This window comes from Zootoca vivipara, chromosome 2, assembly GCF_963506605.1.
Source record: "Zootoca vivipara chromosome 2, rZooViv1.1, whole genome shotgun sequence".
In the NCBI taxonomy this organism is placed as follows: domain Eukaryota; kingdom Metazoa; phylum Chordata; class Lepidosauria; order Squamata; family Lacertidae; genus Zootoca; species Zootoca vivipara.
Window position 1 is genome coordinate 12347966 of NC_083277.1, and position 21608 is coordinate 12369573.

The window sequence follows — 21608 nt, forward strand, 5'->3', positions numbered from 1 at the left end:
CATGTCCTGTTTACTCAGTGGTCACTTACTTTCGAGTAAGTGTGGCAGGGTTGAGGAACCAAGAAAGGTTACGAGAAAGCTCAGCCGTGCTGTCATTTCGATCAGATGACAATCCATTTGAACCCATGGCGGCGGAGAGGGATCAGTCAGAGGACACGCATCGGGGGCTGCCTGCAACAGTTCCCGTGTCTGGGCAAAGACGACTTTCCCCCGGGCAGGAGGAGGGGTGTCGTCACCATTCTGTTACCTGGGGGCACCATGCACGACAGCGCGCATTGAGCCGTCGGGGGTGATTTCCTGCTAGCACATTGTGGGGGGGGGGAGGCGACAGAGGGGCGCCACATCGCAGCTGCCGCTGCATCCTCGATGCTGGACCAAGAGCGCGAAAGACTTCCGAGGGAAGGTGTCTCATCATTGGATGCTTTGAGATTCCTGCCTTGCTGGGGGGTTGGGCTAGACGACTCCTGGTGTCCCCTTTCCACACTAGGGTTGGGCAATCAAGGAAAAAACCCCACCTGCCTTATCGGCCCCACTTCCCGGCCACGTGCTGCCTCTACCAGCTCGGGCATGCCCTCCCGAGGAGCGGGCGGGGAAGCGGGCCCGCCCCGTCCAGCCCTGGGGCGCGTAGTTTTCTCCGCCGCGGTCGCCGCAGCCCAGAGAGGCGAGGGGACTACACTTCCCGGCGTGCCGCGCGGCTCGACGCCAGCTTTAAAAGGCCGCCCCGGACACGTTGCCTTCGGAGAGCGCGGTGCGGATCATCAGTTCGAGGGTTGGAGGTAGTTGAAGGTAGCGGAGAGAAAGAGGGGCGGTGGCCGGAGCTTTGTGTCGGGGGGGGGGGGCTGTTGGGCTGTGCCGTCGAGGGGCGCGTGGCGGGAGGTTGCAAAGCCCGGGGAGGGGGCGCTCCTTGCTTTGATCTCCCTGGGCGTGGCGCTGGGTGAGACCCTTGGGGCGGGCGCGTTATGGCGAGGGAGGGGGGGCATGATGCACATGCTTTCGAAATGCTTGGCCGACGTTGACGTGGATGTACGCGGGGGGGGGGAATTAAGCATTTCCCTTGTGTTGTAGACAAAATTCCTACTGCGAGGTGCAGGATCTGTGGGTGTGTCCGGCAAATTCGGTGCATGCCGAATTCGGTGCATTTGGTGGTGCATGCCTGATTCGCAGTTTGGGTTGGGACCCTGTGGCCCGGTTCACATCGCGGTAAACGATGGTTTGGGGCCATCGAGCAATTGTGCTGCTGTTTGGAGGAAGCGAAATCCGAGCTTGCGTTCAGACGACCAGACTGACTTGCTTCAGCCGTCGGGCAACGGGAGCAGCTAGGGAGGAGGAACGCTGCAGAACTTTCGAACAACATGCACCTTGAACAATAGGGTTTTGTTTTTGTTTTAAAAAAATCTCTCCAGTACTGTATGTTTCTTCCAGCCTGATAACGCTTGTATTATTAGTATGACTGATGACTTAATTATGTCAATAGTGAGGGGAGAGATATTGTGTTGCACAGTACATAATGGCTTTTTCCACCTGCCCTGCCCCACCCTCCAGACCTAGGAGCCTTCACAGAATCATAGGGTTGGAAAGGGACCCTGAGGGTCCGTAGTCCAACCCCCTGCAATGCAGGAATCTGAACTGAAGCATCCATGACAGGTGGCCACACAACTCTGCTTTAAAACCTCCCAGAGAGTCTGTTCCACTAGCAAATGGCTCTTACTGTCAGAAAGTTCTGATGTTTAGTCGGAATCTCCTTTCTTGTCACTTGAAGCCCTTGGTTCGAGCCCTACCCTCCAGAGCAGGAAAAAGAGAGCTGTTTCCAGTGGAAAAAACCTGAAGGGGAGAGACACTGTTTGCCTTCGAGGGTGTTTGATTTCACCTGTGCTGCCCCTCCTTCAAAAGGGAGTTGCTACATTGGCAGGGCATTGAGTTTATGTGTATTTTATCGAGCTCAATAGAATGAAATATGAGTCATAGGGGCATGGAGAGTGTGTGTATTGGCATAACCGTACTTAGTCTTAATTGATTCTAATATTGCTTTATAGATTGTGAATGCTGTATCAATTTGTTAATCACATATGTTCTATTACATTTTATCATGGTGCTTATTTGTAAGCCACTTTGGGATTCCTTTTGAATGAAAAACATCAAATAAAAAACATTTCATGCAAGGCTCCCGCTGGCAGCGGGAGCAACAAGGGCACAAGGCTATTCAATATAGGGGCTTTGTGGGCCAGCTGCACACTGAGCAGGGGTGGGGGTGGGAAAAGCATGTGGCTGGCAAATAATCAGCTGCGCCAATATAAGATTGGGGACACACCTTACAGTACACATGAAAAGGATCTAGGGTTTTAGTGGACCACAAGCTTAACCTGTGATGCAGCAGCAAAAAAAGCGAATGCTATTCTAGGCTGCGTCAACAGGAGTATGGTGTCCAGTTCAAGCAATAGTACTATTCTATTCTGCCTTGGTCAGACCGCACTTGGAATACTGTGTCCAGTTCTGGGCGCCACAATTTAAGGATATTGACAAGCTGGAACATGTGCAGAGGAGGGCAACCAAGATGATCAAGTTGAAGGAGCAGTTTGTTTAGCCTGGGGGAAGATGGGGAGATAGGGCATCCATCTTCAAATATCTTAAGGGCTGTCATGTGGAAGAGGGAACAAGCATGTTTTCTCCTGCTCTGGAGGGTAGGGCTCGAAGCAGTCGAGGAAGAACTTTCTGACAGCAAGCGCCGCTTCAGCAATATCAAAAGCAACACGAAATATCAAAAGTACTTCAGAGATTTTCAGTACTTCCAGAGACTTTAGTTTGTTAATCTTTATGTTTTGAATTCTTCCATAAAGTATTTCACATTGTAATTGTTTCTGGCCATTGTGTTGCTTTTGATATTGCTGAGCAAGAGCTGTTTGACAGTGGAACGGACTCCCTTGGACTCTCCTTCCTTGGAGGTTTCTAAGCAGAGGTTGGATGGTCATCTGTCCTGTACGATCTACAGGGGTGCCTCTGGTTAAGAACTTAATTCGTTCTGGAGGTCCGTTCTTAACCTGAAACTGTTCTTAACCTGAGGCACCACTTTAGCTAATGGGGCCTCCTGCTGCCACCGCGCCGCCGGAGCGCGATTTCTGTTCTCACGCTGAAGCAAAGTTCATAACCCGAGGTACTATTTCTGGGTTAGCGGAGTCTGTAACCTGAAGCGTCTGTAACCTGAAGCGTCTGTAACCTGAAGCGTTAGTAACCCAAGGTGCCACTGTAGTTGAGATTTGTGCACTGCGAGGAGTTGAACTAGATGACTCTTGGGGTCCCCTCCAACTCTGCAATTGTATGATTTCAAATTATTTTGGACGTTTTATGCCCTTTAAGAACAAATGTGTTGGGTGCCAAACCCAAGTCTCTGACCTGGGTGGAATAAAGCCTAGTTTCTAGGGGTGTGTGTAGAGTGCCTTTCTCTCTGCTGTTTGGGTGCTGCCTCTCTCCCCCACCCCACCCCGCTTAACAGAAGTCTTTGTGCTTTCTTGCAGTTCTCGAGTTGTTTTCTCGCTTCCCTGTGGCCAAGATGTGTGACAAACCCGACCTCTCCGAAGTGGAGAAGTTTGATAAGAAGAAGCTCAAGAAAACCAACACGGAGGAGAAGAACACACTTCCTTCCCAGGAGAGTAAGTGTTTCCCCGGGGCAGAGCGTTCCCTGCGGGCGTAACTGGGACTCAGTTTCTTTTTCCTTGTGGCTGGAGGGAAACCAATCAGTTTGCAGAAGAAGCTTTGCAACTTGGGGAGGGCAAACTTGACCCATTGGCTGGCGGGGCAACTGGTTGCAGCTTCAAGCAAGGGCCCATGTAGCTTGTTGCCTGCAGAGTTCACTGGCATCTCTGGGGGTGGGGGGTGGGCAAGAGAGGTCCCTGCCTGAAACCACAGAGAAAACTGTAGAAAGGCAAGAACTCTGGCCACAAAAGTAAACTTTCTGGTAGCTCTAAGTCAGGCATCCCCAAACTTCAGCCCTCCAGATGTTTTGGACTACAGTTCCCATCTTCCCCGACCACTGGTCCTGTTAGCTAGGGATCATGGGAGTTGTAGGCCAAAACATCTGGAGGGCCGCAGTTTGGGGGTGCCTGCTCTAAGCTTACCAGTACACGTTGACTTTAAGACTATTTGCTGAAGAAGGATTTTCGAAGCAGGGCCTTATCCTGGCGCACTAACTTCACCTGGCATATAAACGTCAAGAAATAAATCTATCCATAAGAGACTATTTGGAAAAACTGAATCATTCGAACTATTAGTCCAACACAAGTTTACAATTTTCTACGTAAGCTTCAATCACGGACTAATAACTAACTTCTTTAGTTATTAGTTGAAACCACAGAGAGCCACGGCTGCCAGTCAGTGTAGACAATACTGAACAGGGTCTGAGCAAAGTTTGGTGCTGCTGGGAAAGCCCAGGGCAGACTGGTGCTGCTTGAGAGTCTTGACTTCCTGACCCCTGGCTGGGCTTGTTCTGCATTCAGCGGCCCCACCCCTGGGATTGGCGCTCCGGATAAAACTGGATTCCTCTTTCCTCTACTTCTGGTTCCTGGTGAGTAAGGAGGAGTATCCTGTGGCGGCAGAGGGGCTGCTGCTGCTTTCTGTCGACATAATCGACATCATCCGACAGGAATCTGGCTGCTGAGGAGGAGCTGAGCATGTCTGGGCATCTCAGGGCCCGACCTGAAAGAGTTTTTGCACTCGGCTGGCTGGCTGAGTGAGGCCTCCATGCCTCCACTTTTTATCATTAGTAGTATTTTTAAAAAAGAATTTCAGTTATTCGAATTAAGTGATGAAAGAAAAAAGAAATGGGAGGGAGTACAAAAAAATACAATAAGTATAGTATAATCCAATGCGTAGAATCGGTTACATTTCAATACATTATTATATATTGTCGCAATACATACATGATTATTATTAACCTATTATATGCTATGTAGGTAAAGGGGCCCCTGACCGTCAGGTCCAGTCGTGTCCGACTCTGGGGTTGCGGCGCTTATCTCACTCTATAGGCCGAGGGAGCCGGTGTTTGTCCGCAGACAGCTTCCAGGTCATGTGGCCAGCATGACAAAGCTGCTTCTGGCGAACCAGAGCAGCGCACGGAAACGCTGTTTACCTTCCCGCTGTAGCGGTCCCTATTTATCTACTTGCACTTTGATGTGCTTTCGAACTGCTAGGTGGGCAGGAGCTGGGATGACTGAGCAACGGGAGCTCACCCCGTTGCAGGGATTTGAACCGCCAACCTTCAGATCAGCAAGCCCTAGACCAGGCATCCCCAGACTTCGGCCCTCCAGATGTTTTAGACTACAATTCCCATCATCCCTGACCACTGGTCCTGTTAGCTAGGGATCATGGGAGTTGTAGGCCAAAACATCTGGAGGGCCACAGTTTGGGGATGCCTGCCCTAGACTCTGTGGTTTAACCCACAGCGCCACCTGGGTCCTATATGCTATAAACTTGTATCAAATGTCAGTATAATTTTCCAAAGTCTACGCCTATAAGCAGTACATTCATATCAATGTTAGAAACACGGGTATATAAGTTAATCGTTTATACAGTGGTGCCTCGCAAGACGAATTTAATTCGTTCCACGAGTCAATTCGTTTTGTGAAAAATTCATCTTGCGAACCGCGGTTTCCCATAGGAATGCATTTAAATTTCTTTTTTTGCCCATAGGAACACATTAATTAAATTTCAATGCATTCCTATGGGAAACCGCGATTCGCAAGACGAATTTTTCGCAAAACGAATGCGTCTTGAGAGTCACCATCAGATCGCAAGACTCATTCGTCTTGCGAAAAATTCATCTTACAGGGCATTCGTCTTGCGAGGTACCACTGTATAAGCAAATGACACCTTAAATCTAGATTACAGTTGCCCCAATGTCTAGGTGCCATTTCCCCCCACCCACTGTTTATTATTATTATTTTCCATTTCATTTCCCTACTGCTTTATAATTCAAAGAAAATATCGCCAAGCTGTTGACAACTCATTAAAACATGGAATTAAAAAAAAATCCACAGTAAAACAAATTCAAGCTTCAAGGAAGATACTTCAGGTATCTTAAGTCTCTTAAGTCTCAATTTCTCGATTTTACTTTCCCCCTATTTATTCATCTACTTAATTTACAAAGCTGCTCCATAGCAGAAGTACTCTAGGAAGCCAGTGTGGTATAGTGATTAATTAGTGGGAGATCAGGATTCAAGTCCCCACTCAGTCATGAAGCTCACAGCCTCTTAACCTACCTCACAGGGTCGTTGTAGGGATTAACTGAGAATGGGGGTGAACCATGAACTGCTTGGAGAAAAAGGTGGGGTATAACTGCAATAAATATGCCCTTCTGCATGATGGAGGGGCCATCCTGTCGCTAGCTAACCTGCCATCTAGAGATCCCCCACATGGATCTCCACGTGCTCGCAATTGGACCCATGCCAGTCGCAAAACACTCCTGGGTAATGTTTAACACTTGCCAGAGCACTAATAGTTCCTCCTTCTCTTTCAGCCATCGAACAGGAGAAGGAGTCTGCGAAGTGCTCATAGAGAAGGCCTCTCCGCATGGAAACATCCACGTCCTTCCTCCCTTTTTTTTAATTAAGCGAGGGGTTTTTGTAATACAATGATGTCTGTTGTGTATGTTGAGCAATGCAGCCTCCTCTCTAGCTGCTTCAGGGGGCCTTGAAGACCTGCCCCCTCCCCATTACTTCCTGTTTGGGGGCTGCCAAAGGGGTGGGGCAAAGGATGCCAAGAATGAAAAGAGTTCTGGGGCTCACAGGGCCCACCCGCAAATCCCCCTCCTTCCTCTTCCCACACGCAGCAGCTCCACCAGCCGAGCTCTTCAAAGTGTCACTTCCTCAAACCTCTTTCAGCAGCTTTCCTTGATTTGTTTTTGCTAGAAATGAAATGGGGAAATACCTATGAAAAATAAACAAACACGAACTCCTTCAAGGTTGTCTTTTGCGTCTTTGTCAGAACTGCGGAGACCTGTTGTTGCTTCCTCCCTTGTGGACTGCATACCCTCAAAAGTCTCCCGGTTTTCCAGGGACAGTCCTGGAATTACAGAAGCCATCTCAGTTTCTCATTTGATCCCAGAATGTCCCGGTTTTCCTTTTCCCTCCACATCTTAGAGAAGAATTAAAAGTGGTGTGTGTTTGTGTGTGTGTGTGTGAGAGATTGGGTGCGAAAACAGAGTCCTGTTTATACTGTAAATAAAAACCAAATGAAGGAATCATTGAAGCTGGCATACGAAGCCCTTCCTGTAATTTTGAAGGGAGATGTCACCATCCACTTAATTCTTTCATTGCAATGCTTCATGTTACAGCAATGGCAGGTTTTTGCATTTAAATTACAGGCCGACTATGCACCGCTTGTAAAATTTGGAAGGACAACGGGGGGCTGCTTCACATTTGTGTCCCATCAGGCGAAAAGGCAGGAAATAAACAAATTACACTTGATCACTGTACACTGATCTGTTTTTACACATGCATGTTCATTCCTGAATGAGTGCATCCTCACAGGTTGACGTCGTGTGTGAATTGGCTACCACCACAGAATATGTGTCATGCCTTACATCACCTTAAGGACAATTTAAATATGCAAGGGGTGCGTGGGGAGAGAAACTATCCAAATGTGCAAAAAATACCTATTTTTGACTTGCTTTGGAAATGCAGAAATCCGCCTTTTGCTGTGTTGTGTGAAGTTGCAGTAAGACAGCAAAACGGCTGGAAACAGAATACTTGGGACACGTTTGTCCACATTCTTAAGATAAAAGTATAACACTAAGGTTTTTTAAAAAATAAAAGGTAAAGGACCCTTGGATGGTTAAGTCCAGTCAAAGGCGACTCGGGGGGGGGGGTTGCAGCGCTCATCTCACTTTCAAGCCGAGGGAGCCAGCATGACACCATGACGGAAACCAGGGCGCACAGAAATGCCATTTATCTTCCCGCTGCAACAGTACCTATTTATCTACTTGCATTGGTGTGCTTTCGAACTGCTAGGTTGGCACTTTCAGGCCGAGGGAGCCAGCATGACGGAAACCAGGGCACACAGAAATGCCATTTATCTTCCCGCTGCAGCATTACCTATTTATCTACTTGCATTGGTGTGCTTTCGAACTGCTAGGTCGGCAGGAGCTGGGACAGAGCAACAGGAGCTCGCTCCGTCACGGGGATTCGAACCGCCGACCTTCTGATTGCCAAGCCCAAGAGGCTCAGTGGTTCAGACCACAGTGCCACCCGCGTCCCTGTAATCCTATAATCCACTTATGACACGTAGCCCACATCTGCACTAACCCTTTTTAAAAGAGTCCTAGCACATTAAACAGCCTTGGGTTTGCTAAGGGCGCTGAAAATGGCTAGGAGACCCCCTATTGCCCTCCCGCAGATACAGTTCCCTGAAGAGACTTTAGTATTAAACCACTCTAGAAATTTGAGCTCTGAGGAGGGGAATTGGGGGTTGCTCAAGAGTTACACCACCTTTGTGAAACTTTCTGGTTAATTCTTGCTAAAGAGAGGTGGCACAAGAACTTGCTTGAAGAAAACTGCCCGTTAAGAAGCTGTGAAGAATTACCGTACTGTCGGCACGGCAGCTGGAGAAACCACAACATGCTCTGTTACGTTTCGAGAAGACGGAGATACAAAATGTGTTTACATGACTTGCTTGCCTTTGAGAAATCCCGGGCCGTGTTCCCGTTAGAGGAGGGACTTGCCCTATGAGCCTAAAGACAGTTGATCCGTTTCTTCAACCATGCATGTGTGTCCGCCATGTTCTCTTTCGCTCCTCCCCAAACATGAAAGACAAGCATTTTCCTGAAAGAACCATTTATTTCATTATTCCACGTGGAAATAAATTAGATTTGGCTTCGAATTAAGACTGTGTAGAAAAAAAGAAAGCTGCCCCTCCCGGAGTGTTACAAAGGGCGTTCTGGCTAAGGAAAGGCTAGAGCAGGCATCCCCAAACTTCGGCCCTCCAGATGTTTCGGACTACAATTCCCATGATTCCCTGACCACTGGTCCTGTTAGCTAGGGAATCATGGGAGTTGTAGGCCAAAAGCATCTGGAGGCTAGAGCAGGCATCCCCAAACTTCGGCCCTCCAGTTGTTTTGGACTACAATTCCCATCTTCTCCGATCACTGGTCCTGTTAGCTAGGGATCATGGGAGTTGTAGGCCAAAACATCTGGAGGGCCGCAGTTTGGAGATGCCTGGGCTAGAGGATAATAAGCTTTGGCACAAAGGGGTGGTAGAGCACAGATTTTTGGCCTGAGGTGTTTGGAATTATGGGTGGTAAGTGTTGCTTTGAGGCAGAGAGGATCTTCTCTCGGGTCCCAAGGTGAGGAGTGTCTTCTCAAGGTTGCCTTTGATCGCTCCCAACTCCCCGGTTCCCCAGCAAAGCTCCCACATCATCCAGGGCCTTCTGGATGCTCCCAGCCAGGTGCTCAGCATTGGTCTCCTGGCAACAATTGAAGGCAGTGACAGCAAAGTTAACATGGGTAGGCAGGGGGTTGTAGCAGACAGCATAGCCGTCGGGGACTAGAGGCCCGTAGCACATCACACAATCCGTGCGGGCAGCTACCTGAGGGAGGAAAAATAAAATGTGATCAGCAGGTCATCACCACCCCTTGTTACTTCTTTCTCTTTAAAGTACTGTCTGTTTTTCCACATTAAGAATGACATAAACAACAATATTCCACAGGCTCTTCATGTTGGCTAGATTCAACGTGTTCCCCTCTATGGAGACAGAAGGAAGATATCTAGCTCTCCCAAAAGCCGAACGTTTATGTAAATGTGGGAAGAATGAACCAGATACATTGGACCACATTTTCTTTTCCTACAATTACGGTATTAATGCGAGAAGGCGATTGCTGGGTGCCTTGCAGGTGGATGCATCGATCGCGGCATTGCCAACTATTCAGGGGTTACTGTCGGATAATAATGATGGAGTTACTTTAGTGGTGGCTGAGTTTTTGTGCTCGGTTTATGCAGAGAGATTGGGCCACTGTGGAGAGGACCAGGGGATGCTAATTGAAAATTGATATATCGTTCTAAAATATTAATTTAATTAATATGTATTTCATTTCATGAAGTCTATAACGTGAATGTTTTATCCATAATTTTGGTCTGAAGCTCCTGAACTTGTCGTGCCTAATAAAGGTTATTGACTGATTAACAATATTCCACAAACCACAAAGGAAGTAAAACCAATAAACAAAGGTCTTCACTAGTAAGCACCAGCCTCAACAGCAACACACCGATTCAGAAGTCTGTCTGGTGGAACAAGCATGTTTTTTTTTCACTTGGTGCAGGAAAAATCTTGTGTAGGAGGAGCACCAGATTCAAATTCTCACTCAGCCATGAAGCTAACTAGGTGATGTTTGACCACTTCCTCTCAACTGGACCTTCTTCACAATCTTGGTTAGAAGAAGGGGAGGAAGGGAAGAGAATGTTGCCTCGAGCTCCATAAGGAAAAGGTATGACTAAATTGTAATAAGAATTGGGGTGGTTTGTTTTTTTTCAAAGGGATGTTGCTTGTCAGGCTTCCTGGGGAAGAGCATCCCACAATCATGGTGCCACCACTGACAAGGCCCTGCTCGGCACACCCACAGATTCTAAGAATGAAACCCAGAGAAGAATTTTTCCAGAAGGCCCTGGCAACCAAGGAGGTTCACGTGTGAGGAGGCGCTTGAAATATGTGGTACGACACATATTTTTCATGCTAAAGGTCCCAGGTTCAATCCTTAGCATCTCTGGGTAGGGTTGGGACAGAGCCCAGTTTGAAACTTTGGAGGGCCACTGCCAGTCAGTGTAGAGCAGTGTTTCCCAAACTTCGGCCTCCAGCTGTTTTTGGACTACAACTCCCATCATCCCTAGCTAGTGGTCAGGGATGATGGGAACTGTAGTCCAAAAACGGCTGGTGACCCAAGTTTGGGGAACACTGGACTGTTGAGCAATGGTGAATATATACCACTTTTTTTTTAAGGAAATTGCTGTACACAGGTATTTTATAAATAAATGTCATTGGGACATATAATTAGGGACTCAAAGAGGATGAACGGAAGATGTAAAGGACTCTGAGCTCGAGCTACACAGGAATGTGGAGGCCTAGCAGGCTCTACCTGTCCCGTGGAGAGTTTCCAGTAAGATGCCACGGCGTGGGATGTATCCATGAAAAGCTCCGGCACCCGGAAGCCATCAGCAATGGCCTCCAGCTTCATTCCCAGCAAATGGCGGTCGATGCCTTGCCCAGCCAGAGCCTGCAAGAGAATCAGAGGACAGAAGATTTCCCAGTGCTCAATGGGAAGCAGACTTCGTGACGCCGCTGTTCCAAGGCACCCCCCAAAGCTTGCATGCATTCCGGAAGCAGCTAGAGAAGAAAGGGTGAGCCTGCTTATCCAATTCAATGGTGTACAGTTATATTTCTATAGCTTGATACCTGTGGGCTCTTGTTTTCTTAAAAAAGGAACCCGGACCATAGGTGCAAAGTCTCCCGTATTCCCCGGGAAACCCCCGTTTTTCCAGCCGTTTCCCGCTGGCAGCCCGGATACCCCCATAAATCCCCTGGATTCTTATCGGCCCGGGGAGGCTCCTTCTGCGCATGTCTGGAGTCTCTGGACATGCGCAGAAGCAATTTCTGGCACTGCGGCCATTTTGGAAATGGGCAGGGCATGCGTGGAAGCAACTTCCGGTGCTGCTCTGCCCAGTTCCAAAATGGCCGCAGCGCGACTTCCGGTGCTGCGCCGCCACCGATCCCGGAGTTTTCAATCTGGGAGTTGGCACCTATGGCCTGGACTCAGAACAAGGAAAACCATGGTTTTCCTCCACACTTTCCTTGGTGTTGCAATACTTGTGCTCTGTCACCACGGGCTACTATTGTGCTGTTTGTTTCAGAACAAGAGCCGCCCCCCCCCTTAAAAATAGCTTCTCCTGAAACCACCACCATGTCATCACAGGGGCTCAGAGGAGCTTTAAATATATCTAAGATGTCACAGTTGGGGATTCACAACCTACAATCTTTTGGAAAGGGTGTGGAGAAGAAACCAAATCAGAGAAACAGCACAGGCAAAATAATTTAAACGCACTTCCTGTAGTCCTGTGGAGCTGGTCTAAATTCCTTCCCCCCCCTAGCTCCTACCCACCAAACCTTTTTGTTCTTTTCAAATACTGTAAGAAGGGATCCAGTCAAAGATTTACTGTTTCATCTAATTACGCCCTAATTGTCACCTCAGGGCTCAGGCCTACACGTAACAAGGTTTTCTTTTCTTTTTTAACACACACAAAATTCGGCTTCTTTCACTCAGCGTCAGATTAGCTCCCAACAAGAAACACGCTTTATGTGTTTTTAAAGAAAGAATCCTGCTGCCATTTTGTCTTGTAGCAGAATTTCCGATAATGAGCTTCCCATTCGCTACCAACAGGAAGACACAAGTCCTGCAGAACTCCTCACAGAGTCCCTTGTTTGCTGGTTACATTTTTAAAATCTCACTTTTCAGACGATTTGTGTATCCCACTGCCACTCGCATCAATTAGAGAGAGAAAGAGAGAGCATGCAAGGCAACGGGATTGCAAGCTAAATAAAAATACAAGTCGCACAAAGAGAAGGAAAGGGTCAGAAAAAAAGGTAGAGAGGGGAAATTAGTCATTCAAAGTGAGCTGTAAAAGGTGCTTCCTGTGTCTATTCTTTATACAACCAAGCGACTCCTGTACATGGGATTTTGTTACCTGCTCTGTGAGGGTGCTGTGGACCTCGGCTGCTTTCTTCAGCAAAGACAATCTTTCCGGAGCCTAGTGTGCAGAAGAGGAGGAAATGGATCACAGATGGAGGACAGGAAGTTCCAAGTCTCTCTCACACAAATAATAATAAATAATAATAATAATAATAATAACAACAACAACAATAGGTGGTATTTGCCTATTGACATTATTACCATTATTCATTACTAGGTTATACTCAGAACAGACGCTCCCTGAAATTAATGAACATAACTAAGTTGGGTCCATTCATTTGAATACGTCTACTCTGCGTAAAAGTTAGTTGAATATACCATCCAATGCATTAGATTTCTTATCCGCCCTTCACCATGAAGTCGCAGGGTGGCTTGCAACAATAAAAAAAAATACAATTCAAAAAATAAATTGTAGTCAAGAGAACTGACTGGGACCTAAATATATATGTGCCTCGGATGTCAAAGGTCAGGGGTGAGGAAGGGCGTCTTTTGCAAAAGTGCGTATGGTTTTTACTGTGTTTCTACATTTTGTTGCGAGGCTGCCTAGAGTGGACAGGGTACAAATGATATTATTAATTAATTAATATTACATAATGAAGGTGTCAGGTGCACCTCTGGGGGGATTCCACAACTTAGGGTCTGCCACAGAGAACAGCCTCTTTCCAAGCCACCCCCGCTCCCCAAATTCAAGGCAGTGGAATCGCCTGACAATCCACCCCTCTTTGCAGGGAACTCTGGGAATTGTAGCTCTGTGAGAGGGGAAGAGGGATCTCCTAACAACTCTCAGCACCCTTAGCAAACTACACTTCCCGCTGGTTCTCTCTCTGAGAGGGCCGGAAGCCATGGCCATTGATGATGTCTTGAATTGCATGGTGTGAGTGCTTGAAATGCATGGTGTGAATGTGGCCTAGTCTCCCAGGTCCTGGTTCAACACTCCAGCCACAATTCATCATATCCAAAGTTACTGCGGTCCACTCTTGTCCTTTCGAGCCTCCTTGGGAAGCAGGGGCTGGGTACCTGACAGTCGTCGTCAGCCATAGCTCGGACAAAGGCCAGTGCGGCAGAGGTAGTGGAGCGAATGGTCTCCGTCCGGCCACGGTGGAAGCGACGGAGAGAGGCCGACTCGGCGGTTGCGCACAGCTCCCCATGTGCCCTAAGGAAGGCACAGCAGTCAAACACAAACACACGGCCCCTCCCGCGCAATGCCCACAACCTGCCCTTCCTCAGATGAGCAATTCCACATAATACAAAAGAACATTCTTCTGTTTAGCCTTAAATGGTCTGATGCCAACTTGCACCTCTTTCTGGACAAACAGGACAGCACCTTCCATGTAACATTCCCTAAAGTCAGAATCATTCCTGTATAGCTCAAGTCGGTCTGAGCGTGGTGCTGATCATGGCATGGTTGCAGGATCGATCCCCGTTTGAGACAGCTAGTTGGTACTAGATGAACCTCAGGGTCCCTTTCCAACTCTACAATTCTACCTGTCAAGGCAGTCACCTCACCTGTAATAGGCTAGCTGCAGTGCCACCTGCAGGACGGAGTCTGGGCTCAGCCTAAGGCGTTTGAGAAGCTCCTTGCCAAACCCGCAGTAAGTGAAACAGCTGATGTGCAGGTCGGTGATGAGACTGTGATAAGAGAGAAAAGGGAGGCAGACTGATTAGCCAACAGCCAACAGCCCTCAGCTGCAGCTTGCAACCTGCCTACCTGACCACACATCCCCTTGCTATGCTAGAATCCCACTATATACCTTATCCAATCATCTTCCAAGGCCAGCTTAAATGGTAGAATCTTCAGCCAGTGCAAAATTCCACCGCTAGAATTTTGAGTCAGTTGTGCTGTTTCTGAAAGGGTTTCTGGTACAAAACGTCAAAGCTCTGATCCCTTTGGGACCAGGTTTTGCCTATAGCAGCCCAAGACCCTGAGAGTCACTGCTATCCAGACAACAACACAATGCTGGTGGACTAGATGGACAACAATCGGACATGGGAATGATCCAAAACGATGAGTTGGGGGTGGGGGAAGCCAAGTAAGCGGGGGAGGTGTCAATAGGAAGATGTTTCTTGCCTCTTTCTCATAACATTAGAACTCGGAGACATCCGAGGAAGCTGAATGTGGGAAGATTTGGGACACGGGGGGGGGGGGGGAGGAAATACTTTTTTCACACAGCACATGGTTAAACGATGGTAGCCGCTCCCACGAAAGGCAGCGATGGCCAACTTGGATGGCTTGGAAAAAGGATTAGACACATTCATGGAGGGTAAGGCTATCCATGATTTTATTTTATTTTTATTTTTTTTTAACTTAATTTATATACCACCCTATACCCAGAGGTCTTAAAGGTAAAGGGACCCCTGACTGTTAGGTCCAGTCGCGGACGACTGTGGGGTTATGGTGCTCATCTCATTTTACTGGCCGAGGGAGCTGGCGTACAGCTTCCAGGTCATGTGGCCAGCATGACAAAGCCGCTTCTGGTGAACCAGAGCAGCGCACGGAAACGCTGTTTACCTTCCCGCCGGAAGGTACTTGCACTTTGATGTGCTTTCGAACTGCTAGGTTGGCAGGAGCTGGGACTGAGCAACGGGAGCTCACCCCGTCGCAGGGATTCGAACCGCCGACCTTCTGATCGGCAAGCCCTAGGCTCCATGGTTTGGACCACAGCGCCACCCGCGTCCCACCCAGAGGTCTTAGGCTATGATAAACCACCTTCTGAATACTGGAAACCGCAGGAGGGGAGAGCACTGTTGCGCTCAGCTCCTGCTCGTGGGCTTCCCACGGGCATTTGTTTGGCCCCTTTGAAAACAGGATGGCAGACTAGATAGGCCTTTGGCCTAATCCAGCCGTGGATTCTTCAGTTCTCGTGGAAGAGGGCTGCTTCCTGTGTTCCTAAGAGGCACATCCCGGGTAAATTGCAGCTTCCCATGCCCTGCCTTTCATATGCAAATGGAGGTGGTGGGTAGGAAACAGAGGAACACATTGTACAGCGCCAGCCTCCATCGCTCCGACTTAACCTCCTCTCAACCTGTCCCTAAAAAAATAAAATATGTTTGGTACAAAAGAACACACTGCTCCCCTTGCAGCAGCCAGGTCTCTGCGACTCTGAAGCTGAGAGACAAGGCTTAATGGGGAGAAACAAGCAGCGCTGTGTTCTTCTTCCCTGAGCTGTTGCAGGGAGCTCTGAGTGAAAACCCAGCGCAAGGAGCAAGGTGAAGCTGGTTTCCACACTGGGAAATGCTCAAGAATGAGACCACACCATTTGGCTGTGTTTCTCCTCCTTCTGCAGCCTGGTCTGCCCAAATCCCACTCTGATTGTGACACCACTCTCAAACCCCCACACCCGGTCATTTACCCTCGCTAGATTCAACGTGCTACCACCTGCCTTATTGCAGGGCAGATTCGAGGGTAAACCATATGCGGAACGAGTCTGCCCCTGGGGCTTGATGGAGGTAGAAACTGTCTCTCATGCCTTGTTATGCTGCCGTTTCTACAGGGATATACGCCCAGTATTCATTACCCCTGCTATGCAAAAATCTTCAAATGAATCCGAACTTCAATGTCTAAAATCCCTGGCAGAGGACAAGGATCCTGAGATCACATTAAGGGTAGCCAAATTCTGTGCAATTGCCATAAAACTTAGGGAACATGCTGTGCTATCACAAGGATTTAGGCCTTGAATGACAATTTTAGGTTATATCAGGCATCCCCAAACTGCGGCCCTCCAGATGTTTTGGCCTACTACTCCCATGATCCCTAGCTAAGAGGACCAGTGGTCAGGGATGATGGGAATTGTAGTCCAAAACATCTGGAGGGCCGAAGTTTGGGGATGCCTGGGTTATATGGTAGCGACTAAGTTTTAATCTATATATTTTTAAACTGTTGCTATATCTGTATTGTTACTGTTGTGTCTGATTGCGAATTCAAATGTATCCCTATCGTGTTTTATGATTTCCCTGATCTTGTATGTGGGTTGGAACTGGTCTGTGACCGAAATAATAAAATTCATTCACTCATATACACACACAAACTCACATGTCCAGGTTCTGTTTGGCATGTTCGATGTCGCGCTTGATTTCTGGAGTGAAACAGAAGTAGAGTTTTTTGGGCAACTGCAGAGGTATCAGCGGGGCGCGGACTGGGACAGGATCTTTGCTGGCATTTGGGGAGGAGAGAGAGAGAGGAAAAATGCATTAAAAAGAAAGTGATGGGTTAAAGACCCACGTTTGTTTGTCTCCCTTTGGTAGGGGAGACAAACTCCTGATATTGTTGAGGCTTCAGTTCAGATCCCATCGGCAACCCAGGGGAAGCTCAGTCCACATTATGAATACAACCACCCTCAATAACATCTCGAATTCAGCATATAAGGTACTATAAACCTTCCAAATATCCGGATTGGTATCCACACAAAACTGATGTCTATAGGAAATACGTTCAAATGTAGCCAGGACTGTGAGTTCCTCAGGTCATTGCATAATGGACAAAAAATAGTTTTTAAAAGGCTTTCTCAAAACAGGAAGTTCCAACTCCCATCTTTCATCTGCCTCCCAATGTTGAAGAACACAGGAAGTCCCCCCCCCCTTCCAACAGGGCAGCTTTCGACAATAGAGGAACCAGGGCTGAGCATGCAATATTTATTCGTTTTCATAGGAAACTCAAGAGCTGCCCTCAACAATCTCCCCCCGTTTTCTGTTTTTACTTCCAGGCCTTCACATCTCCTACAGCACCACATGTCCCCACTCCTGCTATATATATTAAGGCAGTGTTTCTCAACCTTTTTTGGGCCAAGGCACACTTGTTCCATGAAAAAAATCACGAGGCACACCACCATTAAAAAAGTTTAAAAATTTAACTCTGTGCCGCCCTTTATTGACTATATAATTATGACTGTAAGAAACACTTGCCAATTGCTGTGTTGGTTGCAATCTCCTGTAATAAGGCTTCACAAGCCACTGATTTCTCTGCCAGCACAATCCTTTGCTCAGCAAGTTTCAGGTTGAGCTCATCCAGCCAGCTTCTTTAAGTTTGTCTAAAACCACCCTCCCGTGGTGGTGGCTGTTGAGAGCTGCGCTCACTCCGCGTCGTGACCCGGCCGGCTTCCTTTCCGGTGGGTCAGCACTGCTTATTGGCGGCCACCAGGCACGTGACAATGCAAATCACCCTTCTCGTTGCCGCACGTCGCGGCACACCAGCCAGCGTCTCGCAGCACACAGCGGTTGAGAAACGCTGTATTAAGGCTCCTAAACTTCCTCACAGTGATTTTTAAGAGAGCTTGAGCACCCAACATCCTTAGAACAATTTTTCAAAACAGAAATATGCTCGTCTCTTCCTCAATATCGCCACTGCACAAAGCCTTCTACTGGACCTGAATCTGACAAGCCCCACTTCCTTTCCGCGCTCCTGGTGAGGGCATTACCAGTAGTCAAGGACGTGGTCTATGATGGTGGCGATCGGTGGTCCTTCAGCAACGGCTTGTTCATAAAGCACCCCACAGGAGCCGTCTTCTCCCACAATAAACTGGGAGCACGGGGTGGGGAGCGAGAGAAGGCAAACATGTGGAAGGAAAAGACAAAGAGAGAGAAGGTGTGATAGACAGAAAGGACTTACGAGAGCTTCCATCTTGAAACAAGAGGCGGGGGACCTCTGGCCCTTCAGTTGTTTCTAGACTACAATTCCCATCATCCCTGACCTTGCTGCTTGGGGTTGATGAAAGTCAGCCTCCAACAACATCTGCAGGGCCAGAGGTTTCTTCTCCTTTGCTCAATGAGTCACAACGGGCAATTTTTAGTATCTACATTGTCAGCACCTATTTTGGATCCTGGCCTTGCCCAACCCTGGTACACAGTCCTGATAAGGTTTCCTACAAGGGCTGAAAAAGTTTCCATACCCCTGGGATAAAGAATAGGTAAAAGTAAAGGACCCCTGACAGTTAAGTCCAGTCAAAAATGACTCTGGGGTTGCGGTGCTCATCTCACTTTACTGGCAGAGCGAGCCAGCGTTTGCCCGCAGACAGTTTTTCCGGGTCATGTGGCCAGCATGACTAAGCCACTTCTGGCGAAACCAGAGCAGCTCACGGAAACGCCGTTTACCTTCCTGCTGGAGCGGTACCTATTTGTCTACTTGCACTTTGACGTGCTTTCGAACTGCTAGGTTGGCAGGAGCTGGGACCGAGCAACGGGAGTGCACTTCATCGTGGGGATTTGAACCACCGACCTCCTGATTGACAAGCCCAAGAGGCTCTGTGGTTTTAGACCACAGCGTCACCCGTGTACTTTCTACCTATTTCCCGATCCTCCATACATTCCAGGAGAAGAAGGCTTTTCCTCTCCCCACACATTTACATTTTCCTAATGGCATTAATGATGTTGTTCCTCTTAGGCCACATCTCCAATGTACATTTAATGCAGTATCGTCCCGTGTTAAACAGTCATGGTTTTCTACAACGTCCAACGCGGTTCAGAAGTCCATCCCTCTTCCTAGGGAACTCCGGTAACTGTAGGTCTGTGATGGGAATGGGGTGCGTGTGCCTCTCAACAACGCTCATCACCATTAACGAACTACCATTGTATTTTAATATTTTGTTGGAAGCCGCCCAGAGTGGCTGGGGAAGCCACTAGAGTATTATTTATTTATATATAAATAAATAAATAAATATTCCAGTGTTAGCTGAGGAGATTATAGCTCAGCAGTCGTCCTGTATCACAAGGGGCTTGTGACGTGTCATGTAAACAGGAAGCAGGAAGTACCTGTTGCTATTGTGTATCTGTATATATGACATCGTCTGTTTCTGTTCTGTCTGTTGTGTTGAAGCTTCCAGCCGGGATGGATCTGTCCAGTCCGGGCTGGTGTCAATAAATCTCTCTGTTTTAATGAACAAGGGAGTGAAAGTGATTTATTTCATGAGCACTGAAAGCTGGAAAGTTTCCGCTGCTACAAGCTGCAGTTTGAACTGTTATCTAAACTTCAGAAGAAAGAATTCCGAGACGTTTAGGAAACGAGGTTTGACTTTCGTGATAGTAGCAGAAACTGCGCAACGGGAGCGCACTGGACAGTTATCTGCTACGCAGCTTGGACTTGGATGCAGGCAAATAGATGCCTGACAAGCGTGCTAAGCAAGGGGTTTTTGCTACGCTTCTACAACTCTGCTAGTGTCCGTATTTTCCAGGGACAGTCCTGGATTTACAGAAGCCATCCCAGTTTCTGATTTGATCCCAGAATGTCCTGCTTTTCCTTAGGACGTCTCTATTTTCACCAGAAAAATATTGCAGGGTATGGTAGGACACCCCTGTTTTCATCAGAGAAATGTCGGAGGGTATGGAGCTATGCAACCCCTGAGCCAAGGAGATAAGTAACTCTACAACCTTTAGAAGGTATCTGAAGGCAGCCCTATATAGGAAATTGTTAACATTTAATGTTTTGTTATGCTTTCATATATGTTGGAAGCTGCCCAGAATGGCTGGGGGAAACCCAGTCAGATGGACGGGGTACAAATAATAAAATTATTGTTATTGTTATTATGGAATACAACATCCTTACTGTCATCAGAGAAATGTTGGAGGGTATGGAACAGTGGCTGGAGCCAGAGCCATTGCCAGGTCAGAGCCAACTCCTTATTTCGCCTCCACTGTCCCCTTGAACACTTGGCTTTTTCCCTTGCAGAACTCAGCAGGGAGGACAATGGAAGAATAGAAAAGCATTAAATAACTAAGTGTGACGACACCAAGCGGAAATGGTGTAGTACACCTTTAAAAAGGCTTGGGTTTCCTCATACCAAACCACTCTGGCCATGCATCTGACTGGCTATGTTTCCCCATAAGAACCACAAAAGCAACGATCCAATTCTTTCCTGCTTGCTTCTGTATTTATTTAAGTACAGCATTTGCTTAGGGTGTCTCCAAAGTTTCGGATATTTTGCAGGAATAAGCCAAGCGCCTACAGGAGGGCAACCCAGTCAGATGGGCAGGGTAATAATAATAATAATAATAATAATAATAATAATAATAATAATGGAATAGGACGTCCCAATTTTCATTGGAGAAATGTTGGAGGGTATGCCATTCCCAGGATTCTTTGGGGGAAGCCGTGCCCAGGACAATACTGCTTTTAATGTACAGTGCAGGAGCCTTAGTTGCTTCCCTCCCTCTCCAAAAAAAGCAGGACAAACATAATGCTACCCTTTTATGTGGTGCTCTATAGATGCTCTTCTTTATGGTCCAGCTCTCACTTCTGGACCATAAAGAAGGCTGATCGCCGAAGAATTGATGCTTTTGAATTATGGTGCTGGAGGAGACTCTTGAGAGTCCCATGGACTGCAAGAAGATCAAACCTATCCATTCTGAAGGAAATCAGCCCTGAGTGCTCCCTGGAAGGACAGATTGTGAAGCTGAGGCTCCAATACTTTGGCCACCTCATGAGAAGAGAAGAATCCTTGGAAAAGACCCTGATGTTGGGAAAGATTGGGGGCACTAGGAGAAGGGGACGACAGAGGACAAGATGGTTGGACAGTGTTCTCGAAGCTACCAACATGAGTCTGACCAAACTGTGGGAGGCGGTGCAAGATAGGAGTGCCTGGCGTGCTATGGTCCATGGGGTCACGAAGAGTCGGACACGACTAAACGACTAAACAACAACATAGATGCTCTATGGGATGCAGGTGGCGCTGTGGGTTAAACCACAGAGCCTAGGGCTTGCTGATCAGAAGGTCAGAGGTTCGGGTCCCCATGACGGGGTGAGCTCCCATTGCTTGGTCCCAGCTCCTGCCAACCTAGCAGTTTGAAAGCACATCAAAGTGCAAGTAGATAAATAGGTACCACTCCGGCGGGAAGGTAAACAGCGTTTCCATGTGCTGCTCTGGTTTCGCCAGAAGCGGCTTTTTCATGCTGGCCACATGACCT

At 47.8% G+C, this 21608-nt stretch overlaps 2 protein-coding genes across 3 annotated transcripts in view; one reads left to right on the plus strand and one right to left on the minus strand.

Annotated features, from left to right (window-relative positions):
- The first annotated feature begins 644 nt into the window (after nucleotides 1-644).
- TMSB15C (thymosin beta 15C) lies at nucleotides 645-6948 on the plus strand. 2 transcript variants are annotated; one of them, XM_035107121.1, is made up of 3 exons: nucleotides 645-776; nucleotides 3510-3644; nucleotides 6506-6948. In XM_035107121.1, exons 2-3 carry the CDS (start codon nucleotides 3545-3547, stop codon nucleotides 6541-6543), a joined length of 138 nt encoding a protein of 45 aa, XP_034963012.1. In that variant the 5' UTR covers nucleotides 645-776; nucleotides 3510-3544; the 3' UTR covers nucleotides 6544-6948. The 2 variants fall into 2 exon arrangements, with proteins under 2 accessions (XP_034963012.1, XP_034963013.1); XM_035107122.2 differs by having other exon boundaries at nucleotides 693-786.
- LOC118081028 (carnitine O-acetyltransferase) overlaps nucleotides 6716-21608 on the minus strand; it is a 40924-nt gene continuing 26031 nt past the window's right edge. The window contains exons 8-14 of the mRNA XM_035107123.2: nucleotides 18131-18231; nucleotides 16750-16869; nucleotides 14226-14348; nucleotides 13737-13872; nucleotides 12715-12777; nucleotides 11112-11249; nucleotides 6716-9571 (exon numbers count right to left, since the gene is read on the minus strand). Coding sequence (XP_034963014.1) covers nucleotides 9344-9571; nucleotides 11112-11249; nucleotides 12715-12777; nucleotides 13737-13872; nucleotides 14226-14348; nucleotides 16750-16869; nucleotides 18131-18231 — 909 coding nt within the window. The 3' untranslated portion in view covers nucleotides 6716-9343. The remainder of the gene's footprint in view (nucleotides 9572-11111; nucleotides 11250-12714; nucleotides 12778-13736; nucleotides 13873-14225; nucleotides 14349-16749; nucleotides 16870-18130; nucleotides 18232-21608) is intronic.